Source organism: Colobus angolensis, unplaced genomic scaffold (assembly GCF_000951035.1).
Source record: "Colobus angolensis palliatus isolate OR3802 unplaced genomic scaffold, Cang.pa_1.0 Scaffold308, whole genome shotgun sequence".
Classification (NCBI taxonomy): domain Eukaryota; kingdom Metazoa; phylum Chordata; class Mammalia; order Primates; family Cercopithecidae; genus Colobus; species Colobus angolensis.
This window is the reverse complement of record NW_012116355.1, coordinates 1,923,225-1,942,665: the sequence shown is the minus strand read 5'-3', so window position 1 is coordinate 1,942,665 and position 19,441 is coordinate 1,923,225. Positions and strand designations below refer to the sequence as shown.

Below are 19,441 nucleotides of genomic sequence, written 5' to 3'. Positions count from 1 at the left end.
CCTCAGCCTCCCAAAGTGTTGGGATTGATAAAATTATATAGCCTGGTCAACATGGTGAAACCCCATCTCTACTAAAAATACAAACATCAGCCCGGTGTGGTCATGCGCCTGTAATCCCAGCTACTCAGCAGGATGAGGCAGGAGAATCGGCTTGAACCCGGGAGGCGGAGGTTGCAGTGAGCTGAGATCAAGCTAAGGCCAGGCTCAGTGGCTCATATGCCTGTGATTAATCCCAGCACTTTGTGAGGCCGAGGCAGGCAGATCACGAGGTCAGGAGTTTGAAACCAGCCTGGCCAACATGGTAGAACTCTGTCTCTACTAAAAATACAAAAATTAACCAGGCGTGGTGATGGGTGCCTGTAATCCCAGCTACTCAGGAGGCTGAGGCAAGAGAATTGCTTGAACCCAGTAGGCAGAGGTTGCAGTGAGCTGAGATCGTGCCACTGCACTCCAGCCTGAACAACAGAGCAAGACTCCATCTTGTGGGGAGGGTGGGGGTAGGGGAAGAAGTGATAAATCATATTTAGGAAGTAAATTTGATGTTGTCAAAGGAATCACAAGAAACTCTTCTCACGTGATTATTAACCTTCACAGCAGTATGGAAATGGTATCAGAATTGAAATTTTTGAGGGCCAGTGTTGGTATTTGTGGTAATAGAGATCTAGAGACCCCATCTGGCTGAAAATCGTTTTTTATGTCATGTTTTTATTGTTGTTGTTTTGAGATGGAGTCTTGCTCTGTCACCCAGGCTAGAGTGCAATGGCGCGATCTCGGCTCACTGCAACCCCCGCCTCCCGGGTTCGGGAGATTCTCCTGCCTCAGCCTTCTGAGTAGCTGAGATTACAGGTGCCCTCCACCGTGCCTGGCTAATTTTTGTGTTTTTAGTAGAGACGGGGTTTTACCATCTTGGCCAGGCTGGTCTTGAACTCCTGACTTCGTGATTCACCTGCTTCTGCCTCCCAAAGTGCTGGGATTACAGGCATGAGCCACTGCACCTGGCTCTTATGTCATGTTTTTAAAAAGACAGGCGTGGTCAGGTGTGGTGGCTCACGCCTGTAATCCTAGCACTTTGGGAGGCCGAGATAGGCAGATCACTTGAGGCCAGGACTTTAGGACTAGCCTGGCCAACACAGTGAAACCCCACCTCTACTGAAAATAGAAAAAATTAGCTGGGCGTGGTGGTGCATACCTGTAATCCCAGTTGCTCGGGAGGCTGAGGCATGAGAATAGCTTGAACCCAGGAGGTGGAGGTTGCAGTGAGCCAAGATCGCACCACTGCACTCCAGCCTGGGCAACAGAGTGAGACTCTGTCTCAAAAATAAAAAAAATTAAAAAAAGACAAGTGCTTTGGTCACAGTTTGTTAAATATATGTATAGATAAATTACAGCCGCCCCCAAAAGTTGTAAATAACTGCTGTGTTACATGAGTGAATTTATTTTAAAGTTGTCTTCTCCTTTGAGTTAAAGCTGCAAAACTTTTGTTGTTGTGGTTGGCTGGGCACAGTTTCTTATGCCTATAATCCCAGCACTTGGGGAGGCTGAGGCAGGTTCGCCAAGCATAGTGGCACATGCCTGTAGTCCCAGCTACTTGGAAGGCTGAGGTGAGAGCGTCACTTAAGCCTAGAAGGTTGAGGCTGCAGTGAACTGTGTATATGTATGTGTGTGTATATATATATTTATATTTTCATCATTACCATGTTTGTGAAATTCATTAGTATCAAGGGAAAACTAAGGAAATTTGATAGGAATTTGTCATCAGTGATTGTACTACACAATCTGTTTCCTTTCTGCTTTGCACTGTGTTTAGTGAGCCTTAATATATATGTTACTGGTTACATTCTGGTCATATTGTTAAAAAGTAGACAACTAATGAGCACCATATTTTTCACAAACTGTATTACAATGAGAGTTCATATAACACTTTCTTTACTACAGACTTCACAGATACGGCAACACATAGAATTTCACTGTTCCTTAGTACTTAAACATTTTTAATAATAGACATTAATTTTTAGAGCAGTTTTGGGTTCATTACAAAATTGAGGGGAAAGTTCAGAGAAAAGTTGATGATTATTTTATTAATAGTTACTAGTGTGTTGTAGAACAGAGGATGGAGCTTTTTTTGAAAAGACAAGTTGCTCTATGGGAATATACATTATAGGCTTATCTATATGGTACATTAGCCATCATTTAGAACATGTTAGTATTTAGGCCACTAAATTTGTACTTTTCAGAGCTGAGCTCTGGTGTGTAAATAACTTGTCACAAGCAGAATTTTATGCATATTTATGTAATTCTTGGATTTACAGATCTTACGCATTTTCTCTTAACATTTTAAGGTATAGGGAAAAGGTTTCCTAAGTATTGACATGCCCAAATTTGGCCATATATCAGAATCATGTGGAGAAGTTATTATTTTTTTTTTTTTTGAGACGGAGTCTTGCTCTGTTTCCCGGGCTGGAGTGCAGTGGCTGGATCTCAGCTCACTGCAAGCTCCGCCTCCCGGGTTCACGCCATTCTCCTGCCTCAGCCTCCGGAGTAGCTGGGACTACAGGCGCCCGCCACCTCGCCCGGCTAGTTTTTTGTATTTTTAGTAGAGACGGGGTTTCACCATGTTAGCCAGGATGGTCTCGATCTCCTGACCTCGTGATCCGCCCGTCTCGGCCTCCCAAAGTGCTGGGATTACAGGCTTGAGCCACCGCGCCCGGCCGAGGAGTTATTAAAAAGAATCCTGGAAATTGTTATTTAATTGGATTTGGATGGGGTGTAGGCTAGATAATTCTTCATTTTATCTTTTAGAATCCCCATTCTAGAGTCTAATAACTTTCCCCCCCAAAAAAAGAATTTATTGAGATGAAATTCACATACATAACATTAACCATTTAAAGTAAACAATTGTCAGGGAGATCCCTGGAGCCCAAGAGTTCGAAGTTGCAGTGAGCTATAATCATGCTACTGTACCAGCCTGGGTCACAGAGCAAGACTGTATTGTTCATTTATTCATAGATAAATAATCAAACAATTCAATAGCATTTAGTACGTTCATAATGTTGTACAACTACTATTAATACCTCTGTAGTGGCAGAGCATTTCCATCACTCCAACTTAAAATACACTACATATTAAGTAATTTCTCTTTGTTCCCATATTCCCTTAATCTCTGGCAACCACTAATCTGCTTTCTGTCTCTATAGATTTACATATTCTGGATATTTAGTACAAATAGAGTCATATAGTATGTTTCACTCAGCACAATATTTTGGAGATTCATCCACCTTGTAGTATATATCAGTACTTCATTCCTCTTCATGGCTGAAGAATATTGCATTATATAGATATACCACAATTTGTTTCTACATTCATCTTTTGATGGACACATTTGGATTGTTTCTCCCTTTTGTATATGTGAATAGTGCTGCTCTGAACACGCATGTGCATGTACTTCTTGAGTACCTGTTTTCAGTTCTTTGGGTTACATACCTAGGAGTGCAATTGTGGGGTTAAATGAGAATTCTGTGTTTAACTTTTATTTATGTATTTATATATTAATTTTTTGAGACAGAGTCTTGCTCTGTTGCCCACGCTGGAGTGCAGTGTCAGGATCTCAGTTCACTGCAACCTCTGCCTCCTGGGTCCAAGCTATTCTCGTGCCCCGACCACCCAAGTAGCAGGGATTACAGATGTGCACCACCACGCCCAGCTATTTTTTGCATTTTTAGTAGAGACGGGATTTTGTCAGGCTGATCTAGAACTCCTGGCATCAAGTGATTCACGTGCCTCGGCCTCCCAAAGTGCTGGGATTACAGGTGTGAGCCACTGCACCCAGCTGACTTTTTCTTTCTTCTTTTTTTAACCCATTTTCCTATTAGTGCTGGGATTACAGGCATGTGATCCACTGTGCCCAGCCATCTTTTAAATGGACTGTCAAACTTTTTTCCCATAGCAGATGAACTGTTTACATTCCCACCAGCAGTGTGTGTTCCAGTTTCTTTACATCCTTACCAACACTTGTTATTTTCCTTTTTTTAAAAAAAGTCTAGGTGCAGTGGCTCACATCTGTAATTTCAGCACTTTAAAGGTCAAGGCAGGAGGATTGCTTGAGGCTAGGAGTTTGAGACCAGCCTGAGCAACATAGCAAGATCCCCATCTCTATATTAAGAAAAGTAGGATAAAATATAGCTATCCTAAGTTGGTGAAGTGGTAGCTTATTGTGGTTTTGCTTTGCATTACCCACATGGCTTACGTTGAACATCTTTTCATGTGCTTATTGGCCATTTGTATATCTTCTTTGGAGAAATGTCTGTCCTAGCTCATTTTTAATTTCTCGTTTATTTTTGGGGAATGGGGTCTTGCTCTGTTCCAGGCTGGAGTGACCCAATCACGGCTCACTGCAGCCTCAAACTCCTGGGCTCAAGCAGTCCTCCCATGTCAGCCTCCCAAGTAGCTGGGACTACAAGTGTGTGCCACCACACCTGACTAATTAGTAAAATTTTGGGGGACCAGGTGTGGTGGCTCACACCTGTAATCTCAGCAGTTTGTGTGGCCAAAGTGGAAGGATTGCTTGCGCTCAGGAGTCAAGACAAGCCTGAGTAACAGCGCAACTCCATCTCTATAAAAAAATTTAGGCTGGGCGCGGTGGCTCAAGCCTGTAATCCCAGCACTTTGGGAAGCTGAAATGGGCGGATCACGAGGTCAGAAGATCGAGACCATCCTGGCTAACACGGTGAAACCCCATCTCTACTAAAAAAATACAAAAAACTAGCTGGGTGTGGTGGCGGGCGCCTGTAGTCCCAGCTACTCTGAAGGCTGAGGCAGGAGAATGGCGTAAACCCAGGAGGCGGAGCTTGCAGTGAGCTGAGAACAGAGCGAGACTCTGTCTCAAAAAAAAAAAAAAAATTAAAAATTATCCACGTTTGGTGGCTCTCATCTGTAGTCCCAGCTACTTGGGAGGCTAAAGTGGAAGGATCACTTGAGCCTGGGCGGTAGAGGCTGCAGTGAGCTGAGATTGCACCACTGCACTCCAGGCTGAGAGACAAAGTAAGATCTTGTCTCTTTATGTCACCCAGGCTGGTCTTGAACTCCTGGCCTCAAGGAGTCCTCCCTGCTCAGCCTCCCACAGTGGTGGAATTACAGGCATGAGCCACTGCACCTGGGCTTCCCTATTATTGATATCTTTTTGTTACTGAGTTTTAGGAATTCCTTATATATTATATATATTAAAGCCTTATCAGATATATGATTTGCAAATGTTTTCTCCCATTCTATAGGTTGCCTTTTCACTTTCTTGATAATGTCCTTTAGATGCATAAAAGTTTTGCATTTTAATGAAGTGCAGTTATTTCCAAGTCTTTGATCTATTTTCAGTTAATTTTTGTATGTAACATAAGGTAGGAGTTCAGTTGCATTTTTTTGTTTATAGAAATCCAGTTGTCCCACCACCATTTATTGAAGAGTCTGTTTTTTTCCCCATTGAATGGACTTGGCATCCTTGTCAAAATCAATTGGCCATCAATGTATTGGATTATTTCTGGACTCTCACTTCTAAATTATGTTCCGTTGGCTTATATGTCTGTCATTATGCCAGTAATGAACAACATGGTTGTCTTTGTAGTAATTTTTAAAATTAGGAAGTGTGAATCCTCCAACCTTTTCTTTTTCCAAATTGTTTTGGCTCTTTGGGTCCCTTAAATTGCTGTGTGAATTTTAGGATTACCTTGTCAATAACTGTAAAACGGGAAGTAGGATTTGATAAGGATTGTATTGAATGAATCTGTAAATCAAGTTGGGGAATAGAACCATCTTAATATCACAACTCTACGGTTTTTCAGGTCTTTTAAAATTTATTTGAGCACTGTTTTGTAGTTTTCTTTCTTTCTTTTTTTTTTTTTTGAGACCGAGTCTCGCTCTGTTGCCCAGGCTGGAGTGCAGTGGCGCGATCTTGGCTCACTGCAAGCTCCGCTTCCCGGGTTCGCGCCATTTTCCTGCCTCAGCCTCCTGAGTAGCTGGGACTACAGGCACCTGCCACCACACCCGGCTAATTTTTTGTATTTTTAGTAGAGACGGGGTTTCATCGTGTTAGCCAGGATGGTCTTGATCTCCTGACCTCATGATCCACCCACCTTGGCCTCCCAAAGTGCTGGGATTACAGGCGTGAGCCACCACGTCCTGCCTGAGCCACCATGCCCGGCCTGTAGTTTTCAGCATACGAGTCTTTTCCCTTCCATGACTAGATTTATTCTCTCCCTCTCTCTTTTTTTTTTTTTTGAGATGGAGTCTCACTCTGTTGCCCAGACTGGAGTGCAGTGACTCGTACTTAGCTCACTGTAACCTCTGCCTACTGGGTTCAAACGATTCTCCTGCATCAGCCTGCTGAGCAGCTGGGATTACAGGCATGAGCCACCATGTCTGGCAAATTTTTTGTGTTTTTGAGAGATGGGGTTTCACTGTGTTGGCCAGGATGGTCTCGAACTCCTGTCCTCAAGTGATCTGCCAGCCCCGGCCTCCCAAAGTGCTGGGATTACAGGTGTGAGCCACCCCGCCTGGCCAGATTTATTATTTTAAATAACAATTATCAATGGAATTGTTTTCATAATATCCTGTTAGGTTATTTTTGCTAGTTTATAAAAATAAAAGTGACTGAGTTTTGATTATGTATCCTACAACTTTCCTGAATTTATTAGCTTTTGTAGCTTTCTTATATACGATCATGTCATCTGTGTATAAAGATGCTTTTCTCCCCTTCAACTCAGTTTCCTTTTTTTCTTTTCCTTGTCTAAGTACTCTGGTTAGAAATCTCTAGTAGAACGTTAAATAGCAGTGGTGAAAGCAGGCATTCTTGTCAAGCTCCTGATTTTAGGAGTAAAGCTTCTTTCACCATTGTCACCACTGAGTATGATGTTAGCTTTGGTTTTTTTTTTTTTTTTTTTTAGACAGAGTCTTACTCTGTCGCCCAGGCTGGAGTGCAGTGGTATGATCTCAGCTCACTACAACCTCCACCTCCTGGGTTCAAGTGATTCTCCTGCCTCAGCCTCCTAAGTAGCTGGGACTACCGGCGCCGTGCCATGCCCGGCTAATTTTTTCCTTTGTTTAGTAGAGATGGGATTTCACCATGTTAGCCAGGATGGTCTCGATCTCCTGACCTGGTGATCTGCCTGCCTCGGTCTTCCAAAGCCCTGGGATTACAGGCGTGAGCCACAGCGCCTGGCAGCTGTGGGTTTTTAATAAATGCCCTTTATCATGTTAAGATAATTCCCATCTAGTCATAGCTTTCTGATTGTTTTTTGTCATGAAAGAGTGTTAGATTTTGTCAAATCCATTGTCTGTGTCAATTTGGATGCCTTCTCTAATAATATGTCATTTTGAAATGCAAATCTGTTCAGTTCATTCCACTACTAAGAAGGTTGCGTTTTTTTGTTTGTTTTTTAAATATGTATTATGCTCTGAACCAAGTAACATACTTCTGTGGCCTAATTTTTTTTTTTTTTTTTTGAGACAGAGTCTCGCTCTGTCGCCCAGGCTGGAGTGCAGTGGCGCCATCTCAGCTCACTGCGAGCTCCGCCTTCCGTGTTCACGCCATTCTCCTGCCTCAGCCTCCTGAGTAGCTGGGACTACAGGTGCCCGCCACCACGCCCAGCTAATTTTTGTATTTTTAGTAGAGATGGAGTTTCATATTGGTCAGGCTGGTCTCGAACTCCTGACCTCAGGTGATTTGCCCACCTCGGCCTCCCAAAGTGCTGGGATTACAGGTGTGAGCCACCACACCCGGCCAGAAAAACTCATTTCTACATTTCCCATAGGTTGTTTAAATTGTTATTGTTAAAGGAAAGCTCATCTCAAAGCTTCCTCAATGACAAATCCTTTTATCTTCCACCCCACCTCCCATGCATTCACTGCTCAAATATACCAAGTTTCTCTTTTCTTTTTTATTTTTTGAGATGGAGTTTTGTTCTTGTTGCCCAAACTGGAGTGCGATGGTGCAATCTCGGCTCACCGTAACCTCCGCCTCCCAGGTTCAAGTGATTCTCCTGCCTCAGCCTCCTGAGTAGCTGGGATTACAGGCATGCACCGCCACGCCTGGCTAATTTTGTATTTTTTTGTAGAGATGGGGTTTCTCCATGTTGGTCAGGCTGGTCTTGAACTCCTGATCTCAGGTGATCTACCCGCCTTGGCTTCCCAAAGTGCTGAGATTACAGGTGTGAGCCACCATGCCCGGCTCTCTTCTTTTTATTTTTGTTTTTTTTTTTTGAGACAGAGTCTCGCTCTGCCGCCCAGGCTGGGGTGTAGTGGCGCGATCTCGGCTCCCTGCAACCTCTGCCTCCTGGGTTCAAGGGATTCTTCTCCTGCCTCAGCCTCCTGAGTAGCTGGGATTACAGGTGCCACCACGCCCAGCTAATTTTTGTATTTTTAGCAAAAAATGAGAGATGGGGTTTTTTCATCATATTGGCCAGGCTGGTCTTGAACTGCTGACCTTGTGATCTGCCCACCTCGGCCTCCCAAAGTGCTGGGATTGCAGGTGTGAGCCACTGTGCCTGGCCTCTCTCTCCTTTCTTCTGTAGTAATTTTTTACATGCCTTATGGTATCTAACCATAAGGCAATGTTTTAGAATATAATATTTTGTATTAATTTTATTTTTAAAATGTTTTATATTGATAATGGTTACATATATATTCATATAGTTTCTGTGTGTCTAAATTTGGGTTGTATATGTAAGATTTTTGTACTTTATGTAGTTATACCTCCAGTTTTTTACAAATGTAAATCTTAAGTCATGTGTAGTAACACACCCTAGAGTCCCAGCTATGGGACTACTGAGGTGGGAGGATCACTTGAGGCCAGGAGTTAGTGGCTGCAGTGCACCGTGATTGTGCTTATGCATAATCACTGCATTACAGCCTAGGTAACATAGTGAGACTCCCGTCTCTAAAGACAGAAAGAAATTAAATAAATAAATAAATCTTACCTTCCATGTTAGGCTAAGTCCCAAGAGATAAGTCACTGTATTTTACCCAACTTTGTCTTTTCTATTGAATTGTGTTCTGTATTGCATATGGTAGGCAATCCCTATGTGTATGAATTAACCTAAATGTACTTGTGGATTAAGTTGTATAAATTTATGAAGCAAAATATAATAGCCACAGTGGGAAGTCATTCTAACCATATCTTGAGGATGTTAACATTTGCTGTGAGGCGTATTTTTGGTTTATATAAGCCATGGTTATTGATATAGCATCTATCTGAGTAGATATTAAGCAAGGTTAGATTTTTTTCTTCCTTTTTATGTACTCTAGGTGCACAGATATATCTGAAAACAAAGGGATATCTATTTGGCTGCTTCTAAGACAATTGAATCTTGATTTATTATGTTTGTCTTTTTTTTTAAAGATGGAGTCTCATTGTGTTGCCCAGGCTGGAGCATTGTCTCGGCTCACTGCAAGCTCCGCCTCCCAGGTTCAAGCATTTCTCCTGCCTCAGCCTCCCGAGTAGCTGGGATTACAGGCGCATGCCACCACCACACCCGGCTAATTTTTGTTTTTTGTTTTTGTTTTTGAGACGGAGTCTCTCCCTCCATTGCCCAGGATGGAGTGCATTAGTGCAATCTTGGCTCACTGCAACCCCCACCTCACAGGTTCAAGCGATTCTCCTGCCCCAGCCTCATGAGTAGCTGGGATTACAGGGGTGCACAGCCACGCCTGGCTAATTTTTGTATTTTTAGTAGAGACGGGGTTTCACCATGTTGGTCAGGCTGGTCTCGAAGTCCTGACCTCATGATCCGCCCACCTTGGCCTCCCAAAGTGCTGGGATTACAGGTGTGAGCCACCACACCCAGCCAATTTTTGTATTTTTAGTAGAGACGGGTTTCGCCATGCTGGTCTCACACTCCTGACCTCAGGTAAGTGTGAGGTCTCGCCTTGGCCTCCTAAAGTGCTAGGATTACAGGCGTGAGACACCGCACCCAGTCCCAATCAATTTTTTATCAGGATTGTACTATAGGAATAGTAAGTCTTCTCACTAGAAAATATACCTCGGAGATTGGTCAAAATAAATATTATATTTAAAAAATGCTTAATTATTATTTGTCTTTGATGTTGAACATAAAAAGCAGAATTGTTTTCGCCTTTGATGGAAAAAGAGTTTCTAGGAATAAAAGAAACTGTTGAACCAATGTCCCTTTTTGTACATCACTTTTTGAGTATTTACTGAATGTAATGTTTGTGTCTCATAGAATGGAGATGTATGCATTTCGATTCTTCATCCGCCTGTAGATGACCCACAGAGTGGAGAACTGCCTTCTGAAAGGTGGAATCCTACTCAGAATGTGAGGTAAGGTGTTACATAAGGAAGAATCTGATTTTGGAGTTATTCTTAATCTCCTTATTGTGTTTGCCCCTAGTAAAATACAATTACGTATTGTCTTTTAACATGTAAAAAATCATCTTTCTTATATTCAGTTGTTTTGTCTTCAGCTAGAGCTTTAAGAAATATGTATGCATCATTTTGAAGAGCTGTATTTACTAAACAATAATATATATGATTCTCATTTCCCTATGTTCACTTAGGAATAGATATTCAAGCCTGAATCCCTACTCTTACCTTATCCTAGTTCTACTTTGGTTCTTTATTACTATCTAACATTAGTATCATTCATTGGTTGCAGTTAATAAATAATGTTAATTCATTTTTACTAACTGAAGTTCATACCCTTTCTCATTTCCTTAGTTTTTACCTGTCGTCGTTTTGCTCCAAAATCTTTCATATGTATAAATATATATGTATATATGTATGTGTATACGTATATGTATTTAAATTTTTTTAGAGATGGGGTCTTACTAAGTTGCCCAGTTGGTCTCAAACTCCTGGCCTCAAGCAGTCCTCCCTACTTGACCTCCCAAAGTGCTGGGATTATAGGCATGAGCCACTGTGCCTTGCTTATCACATTATATTTAATAGTCATATCTCCATAGGCAACTCCTCTCTCTCTCTCTCTCTCTCTCTCTCTGTCTCTCTCTCTCTCTCTCTCTCTCTCTCTGTCTCTCTCTCTCTCTCTCTCTCTCTCTTTCTCTCTTTCTCTTTCTCCGTCTCTCATATTTAAGATAGTGTCTTGCCCTGTCACCCAGACTGGTGTGCAGTGGTGCGATCACAGGTCACTACAGCCTGTACCTGCTGGACTCAAGTGAGCCTTTCACCTCAGCTTTCCAAGTAGCTGTGACTATAGGTATATGCCACCATACCTAGCTATTAAGCAACTCTTGACTGTAAATTTTCTCGTTTTTGATGACAATTTTGGGGGGTACTGTCAGGTATTTTGTACAGTGTTCCCCAGTTGAGATTTTTCTTACGTGTTTTCTCATGATTAGTCTAGGGTTATAGGTTTGGGGAAGAAAGACCAGAGAAGTAATGTGCCATTTTCATTATGTCATATCTGAAGTACTTACTATCAGTGTGGCTTATCCCTCCTGATGGGATACCTTTCATCAGCTGCCTGAGATAATGTTTTTAGCTTTTCTCCACTATAAAGTTGCTCTTTCCTGAACTTTTCATTCTGTACTCCTTGGAAGGAAGTCATATGCATAGCCCACAACTAAGGAGAGGGTGGCTATACCTCCGTGAAGCCAAGGTATCTATATAAATTATTTTGAATTCTTCTGCATGGATTGATCTATTCTTCCCCCTTTATTGGTTTATTCAATCATTTGTTAAACATTTTTACTGATACAAAAACTAGTAACTTGATAAGAATCTCCAGGTTTATCAAAAGTGAAGAATTGGAAGCTTCCTGACTTGTAAAAGAAGCTCTTCAAGATGTATCAAATGACTGTTGATAAAGAGTTGAGAAAATAGACATATTAAAGATTTCAGCACATCTTACCAATATAATTTTTAAGACAGAAAAAATGTTACTTTCTTTTTAAATTCAAATAAATGTGTTACACCTCACCTTGACAACCATCATCCCTCTGAATTTTTTTTTCTTATATTTCTTTTTTGTTTTTTTTTAAGACAGGATCTTGCTCTGTCGCCCGGGCGGGCATGCAGTGGCGCGGTCACGGCTTAGTGCAGCCTCAACCTCCCGGGCTTGAGCGATCCTTCCACCTTAGTCTCTCAGGTAGCTGGGACCACAAGTGTGCATCATGGTGCCTGGTCAATATTTTGTATTTTTTTTGTAGAGAGATGGGATTTTGCTTGGTTTCTCAGGCTGGTCTCAAACTGCCGGGCTCAAGCAATCCACTTGGCATCCCAAAATACTCAGATTATAGGTGTGCCCCAGAGCACCTGGACTAATTTTTAAATTTTTTTTTGTAAAGATGGGGTCTTACCATGTTGCCCAGGCTAGTCTCAAACTCATGGGCTCAAGTGATCCCCCTGCCTCAGCCTCCCAAAGTGTTGGGATTACAGGTGCTCACACTACACCCAGCCTTCTGAATCTCTTATCTATACAAGAATAATACCTACCTCCGTAGGTTGTTGATAAAATTTAAGTGAATAATGCATGTAAACCTACTAGAATGGTGAATATTACCTGACTGGCTTGGGTTGCAGCTATTATTTTCAAGGAATTTTTTGGGTCTAATGTGAAGCAGTTATTTGCTATCTATTAGAAGAGAAGCACATTTCTTAGTTCCTCATGTTTATTTCATTTTGCTACAGGGAGACATAATTGCTAGATGCCTGTATCATAACCAATTCAAGTAGTACATAATTTATCTTGGGTGTTAAATACAGGAAAATAACTAAAATAATTGCTTTGAGCTGTTTTTGAGATACTCTATAATTGAGAATACACTTTTTTTGAGAGGAAAACTGTCCTACATAGCAAATTATGTATACATGAATTATCTCAATAGACTCAATTTTAAATTAGTATTAAAAATTCTGAGTTTTAGGCTGGGCGCGGTGACTCATGCCTGTAATCCCAGTTACTCGGGAGGCTGAGGCAGGAGAATTGCTTGAACCTGGGAGGCAGAGGTTGTGGTGAGCCAAGATTGTGCCACTGCACTCCAGCCTGGGCAACAAGAGTGAAACTCCATCTCAAAAAAAAAAAAAAAAAAAATCTGTGTTTTATGTATTCTATATTACTCAAGAGCATGTTTGAGGGTGCTATGTCTTCAGAAGTAACTGTAGCACATTATTTTGATATTATAATTAGACAATGTGTATAAAAGGTTTTTAAAGATGTTTTGGATGATTTGTTGAAAAAATTGCACCCAAAAGAATCCCCAGTTATCCTTTGATAATAATGATTCTGGTGCATGGATTTTCAGGACTAGTAGTAACCCTAGATTAGAGGAAGTAGTGGCTACAATACTGGTGATTCTTGGTTTTGATGGTTGAATGTTGAATCAAATGCTTACACCCCCTCCCTATTTGAGAAAACAGGCTTCCCCTTTCCTCAAATACAAAGTCCCAAACAAGATTTTCCTCATTGCATTTTTATGCTGCCTCTCTGGATAACGTATTGCCACCACCCACGGGAATTCAGGATTTTTATCCTTTACTTCTCTTGCATTTACACACAAATGATGTCATTTGCCTTATCTCAGCTTAAAACATTATGAACATTTTTTTCTTTTAAAATAGGCCTACTTCTCATGTAACCCAGTCTTTTGGAGGCAGAGGATTCCTTTTATACTTATCTGCCCATCTGAGACTGCCTTTGTTACTTTAGAGGTACTAGCATCATTTTTTGCTCATTCTTGAGTCCCCAGGCCACCTGAGCCGCAATTTAGGGACATTTCCCAAACTCAAAATCGAGATTGTTTTCCCTGGCTTTATACTGCTTTGGTTAGAAGCTTCACAACTACAACTAATTATTTGGAGTTACACCTAACATCTTCACACATAGCTCTACAAGGTATTTGCATTAGAAATTGTTTATCTTCTTAGACTTTTTATCACTTAGTTCTATGTAATCATTGGGTAGTCCTTCAACATTTTGATCTTATTGGTGTTTTCAGGGGCTGTGGGATGTTTTGTACACTTTTTGGAACCTCATCTGTCTGGAATACCTGGTGGTGCTCAGAACTCTGAGTGGAAGTCAGGAAAGCACTACCTAATGAGCAGATGTGGAATACTTTTCCTTATCCCTTTTGTTTCTGTGTTCACTTCGTTGTGAGACAAGGGGGCTTTTAAAGTAGTAAATACACTGTTATATTTTCTGACAGGTCATTTATGGCACTGAAATATTAAGAGGGAAGATACAAGATGTTGTGAAAATGGGCAACTGTTTTCCCTCTTGTACCTCTCTGCTGCTAAATTATCTAGGGCCAGCAACTGTCTAAGGGTTCTGGGCTCCATGTCCAGTTTATGGGTGGCTATAGTAAGACAGCAGTGGAGATGGCATAGGGTCCATCTTATCCTGCTTTGGAGTCTTGTCAGCCGCCTCTCACTGGCATCTGAAAGTGATTCCATATTCACATATTTGGTTTTCTTCTCCATAACCATGTGTACTCAAGACTATTGTTCAGCCCCTCAGTGGACAATATTTATAACATAAAGTGGCAAATGGAGCACTTTTGTAACTTGAAGAAGAGTAAGGGACTCTAGTTATCTTCAAGAGCCTGAGTCTGTATTATCAGATCTGGTGAGTAGTGAGTTAGCAAACCTGAAAAGGAAGAGTTTTAGGGATGCAGAGAATCAGCCAACTAGTGTTCACTAAAGGCTGAGTAGCTTGCTACCTCTTGGGAAAGCCAGCATACTTCTTTTGAAAGCAAACTTCCACAGGCCTCCTCCTCCCAGAGGCCCAGGATTAAATTGGTGGGGCTGGAGGTGGTGGGGAGGGTTTCTTCCTGAAATGGAAAGTTTTGGCATTTGTCAGGAAGAGTGGAGTTGAGAGTTGCCACGTGTCTTTGATTAGAAGTTCACAGCATCATGCCTCTTCCTGATGGAGGAAACAAAATGTACCTTAATACATGATTTGTCTAGAATGATGTGGGAGCTTTGGGGATAGGGTAGGGTGGGAGTGGGAGTAGCAAAGCCCTCAGACTTTGCTATAGAGTTCACAGCTGCTTTCTCTGAGACACCATCCCCAGAACTACCTGTCATATCTGGTATAGGCTCTGGGATAGTGAAGTGGTTTTGGTGTAGATTTGCTTTATGTTGAAAGAGGCATACATAATGTTTTCTTTTTCACTTTCAAAAATACAGCATGAAACCAAATTTATTAACCCACTCAAGAGAGGCTGCTGTTTGGTATAAAAGAGTCTGTCTCAGAAGTGGGGTAGGATATTTTTCTGTCTAGTCTTAAGAACAGAGAGCCAGAGACATCACCCCTAGCATTGGGTGCCAAAGTAGGCAGGGTCAGGGAAAACAGGCATAACCATGCTGTTCCTAAAGCTCTTTTAAACCCAATTCTGGAACAGTGTGGTTTTATTTATTTGCTTCCTTGGTTTTTACGCATAGGGTCCCACTGCCCTCAACCTGGCAATTCCGTTCTCTGCAAATGATACATAATTTGGGCATTTAAAAACTGTACTTTTATTCCTACCTTGCATTCTCAGGGATACATCAGTCCAGCACTGCACAGAAGGAGGTGTTGTATTTGTTGTTGGTTGCTTTAGCAGCCTAAAGAGAAACTTTCTAATAATGTAAACCCATTAAGCTACTATATTTTACCATCAGTTGCCCTCTTTTCCCTATTATAACAGGCTTCTTTGTTCTTTGTCATGATGTCCTCTTTAAATCCTTCCCCCACATTGAAACATGTAATGAGGACTGAGCTTTAACTAGTCATCTGCAGTTACTGGCCCATCGTTTGATAGAGCGGAAATAAGAGATTTTAAGGACCCATGACAACTAGAAAGGTCAGGGTAGAACCCACAGTCAGTAAGGGTGGTAGTAACAATAGGATTTAGGTTTGGCTCCAGAGAACTGGACTTCATACATCAACTGTCATCACATTATGCTGGGTCTATAAAACTCAATATATAAATCAACCTGCGTGTACGTGTGTGTGTGCGCACATGTGCATACATGCATGCTTGCCCATGATTATGGAGTGAAGTAAGCTTAGGGTTTTTTCTTTTCTTTTTTTTTTTTGAGATGGAGTTTTGCTTCACAATTGATTTGCTGTTGGCTAGTCTGTAATATAATATATGATGTGTTGGTATTCATTTTCTTTGAGGGTTTTTTTTTTTGTCTTTTTTTTTCCTTTTTTTTGTGGAGAACGAGGTCTCGCTGTATTACCCAGGCAGGTCTCGAACTCCTGGGCTCAAGCTATCCTCCCGCCTCTGCCTCCCTGAGAGCTGGGATTACAGGCGTGAGCCACCGCGCCCGGCAGCTTCCTCAGCGGGTCTCGAACTCCTGGGCTCAAGCTATCCTCCCGCCTCTGCCTCCCTGAGAGCTGGGATTACAGGCGTGAGCCACTGCACCCGGCCTCTTTGAGGGTTTTTATTGTTTACAAACTTACGTTTTATTCAAAACAAGATAGTTAAATAACCTCTGACCAAAGATACTGAAGCAGGCAAAAGGATCTGAAATATGAACCTGAAGACTGTAAAGTGAGGTGCTTTTGCCTGTCCTTTTTTTCTGTGTTTCCTTTCTCTTCTTAGCATTTTTCTCTTTTGGCCTAGATCCTCTCTCCTGAAAAGACCTACCTTATTCCCTGGCCGTGGCATAAAGAGGGGCAGAAGGAGGACATTTTTTTCTGGGAGTATCCTTAACTCCTTGAATGGTGGCAGTGGGAACTGTGTAATGAACCACAGATACTAAGAACTCTCTGGCCCTCATTCTTATCCCAAATTCCCTCTAGGCCTATTCTTTGTTGTAATAAACGTTAAACATGTATTCTGCTGGACTGAGATCAGATCTGTTCCTCCAGATGTGGAGTAGAGAAGGGTAGTGCACCAGTGTGTCCTTGTGGGGTGCGGGGGAAGCAAAGGGTAGTACAGTTATTCTTTATAGGAACTGAGAGTCTGGGGATGATGGACCCTCAGGGTCTATTTTGCTAGTCCAACCTCTTGTTTCTCCTGAGAAAATACAGTAAATGAGTAAGGATTTTAAACACTTAAACTCTTTTTTTTTAAACAAAAAAATGAGCTAGCAGTTGAAATAGTTTTTCTTTTTTTTTTTTTTTTTTTTTTTAAAGAGTTTCACTCTTGTTGCCCAGGCTGGAGTGCAATGGCACAATCTCGGCTCACTGCAGCCTCCGCCTCCTGGGTCCAGGCAATTCTCCTGCCTCAGCCTCCCAGGTAGCTGGGATTACAGGCATGTGCCAACTTACCTGGCTGATTTTGTATTTTTAGTAAAGAGGGGGTTTCACCATGTTGGTTGGTCAGGCTGGTCTTGAACTCCCAACCTCAGGTGATCCGCCTGCCTCAGCCCCCCAAAGTACTGGGGTTACAGGTGTGAGCCACCACGCCTGGCCTGAAATAGTTCTTAAATTCAAATTCAGTTTTGTGTATTCCAACAGTATTATCTCAGAAGTTTAGTTTTTTCCATTTCACATCCATCCATCTGCCTGAGACCAATTCTCTCAGCTTTCCTTATTCTCACAGTTCTCCATCTAATCAAGAATAGTTCCCACCAGGCTTCTGATTGGCCCAGGTTAGGTCACATGCATACCTCAGATGCATCGCCATAACAAGAGGGATGGAATCCTTGCAGCACTTGCTTGGTCTTATGTCTACTGCTGTGGGTAGGAGGTTGTTTGTATGGGAGGTGTTGCACAATAGTAGGAGAAGGAAATTATTCCCCATATGAAAAAGAAAAAGAAAAAGATTCTGCTCTTCAGACAGAAGAAAACTTACTGGGTTGACAGTTACCACTATATTAGTCTGTTATATTACTCAGTGCATCTTAAAACATCCTGGTTTTTAACTTAGGAGGACGTGGAATTAGAATTTCTCATTTTGTTAGATATGGATGATTTACCATTTAAAAATTTGTTTCCCAATATACACACCGTCTTAATACACAAGATGTAAGAAAACCAACTTGGGGAAACTACTTGTGGGAAAATTTTTTCTTAATTCAGGTAATAGAATTCATCTACATCTGTGTTGTCCAATGTGGTAGCTTCTAACTACATGTGGCTTTTTACATTTGAATTAAAATTAAATACTAGCCTGGCACAGTGGCATGCACCTGTAGTCCCAGCTACTTGGGAGGCTGAGGCAGGAGTATCCCTTCAGCCCAGGAGTTTGAGGCTGTAGTGTGCTATGATCACACCTATAAATAGCCTCTGTATTCCAGCCAGGGCAACATAGTGAGACCTTCTTTAAATAAATAAGTACATATTAGAAGTCACTTCCTCATTTGTGCAGGATACATTTCAAAGTGCTCAGTAGCTGCATGTGGCCAGTGGTTACTATATTGCACAGCATAGGTTATACATTATCATCATCATCGAAAGCTGTTAGTACACAGTACTGATCTAGACAATTAAACCTATTTTTCTGGCTGAGCAAGGTGACCCATGCCTGTAATCCCACAATTTGGGAGGCTGAGGCAGGTGGATAATCCAAGGTCAGGAGTTCGAGACCACCCTGGCCAACATGGTGAAACCCCATCTCTACTAAAAATACAAAACATTAGCCGACCGTGGTGGCACGTGCCTGTAATCCCAGCTACTCGGGAGGCTGAGGCAGGAGAATCACTTGAACCCAGGAGGCAGAGGTTGCAGTGAGCCAAGATCCAACCATTGCACTCCAGCCTGGGCGACAAGCAAAACCCCATCTCAAAAATAAATAAATAAAAATTATAAAACACTATTTTTCCAACCAGGAGCAGTGGCTCACACCTGAAATCCCAGTACTTAAGGAGTCCAAGGCAGGAATATTGCTTGAGCCCAGGAGTTTGAGAACAGCCTGGCCAACTACCTGTTTGTACCATACTTCGTCCTTATCCTTTTTATCTTCCTAATAGATTTTATGTGTTTTCTTTTGGAGAAACCTTTATGTAAAGTTCTACCGTATTTTTCTTGCACTTCTAAGATGTCCATTCATTTTCCGTCTTGATGAGTTTGACTTTTTTATTTGAGACAAGAGTCTCACTGTGTCGCCCAGGCTGGAGTGGAGTGGCGCCATCTCAGCTCACTGCAAGCTCCGCCTCCCGGGTTCAAGCAATGCTCCTGCCTCAGCCTCCTCAATAGCTGGGACTACAGGCGTGTACCACCACGCCCGGCTAATATTTTGTATTTTTAGTAGAGATGGGGTTTCACCGTGTTAGCCAGGATGGTCTCGATCTCCTTACCTTGTGATCCACCTGCCTCGGCCTCCCAAAGTGCTGGGGTTACAGGCATGAGCCACCATGCCCGGCCTTCTTTGACTCTTTGTAATGTAATTACTGAAGAAATCCAGAAAGCTCTTGAGGGAGGAAGGCCAAGGAGTTATCCTTAACCTAATAGAAAGGAGCATGTGCGATCAATGGATTTTAACTAGATAGAAATGTTTTCTTTGAAAATGCCTTTGTCATCATCTTATATAAATCATACAACAGAAATTATTC

General features: G+C 41.9%; 1 protein-coding gene across 2 annotated transcripts in view; it reads left to right on the top strand.

The window, feature by feature from the left end:
• The window catches only part of UBE2R2 (ubiquitin-conjugating enzyme E2R 2), a 117,032-nt gene that overhangs the window by 89,256 nt on the left and 8,335 nt on the right, over positions 1–19,441 (top strand). For both annotated transcript variants that reach the window (XM_011950563.1, XM_011950562.1), the window contains exon 3: positions 10,224–10,321. In XM_011950563.1, coding sequence (XP_011805953.1) covers positions 10,224–10,321 — 98 coding nt within the window. The remainder of the gene's footprint in view (positions 1–10,223; positions 10,322–19,441) is intronic.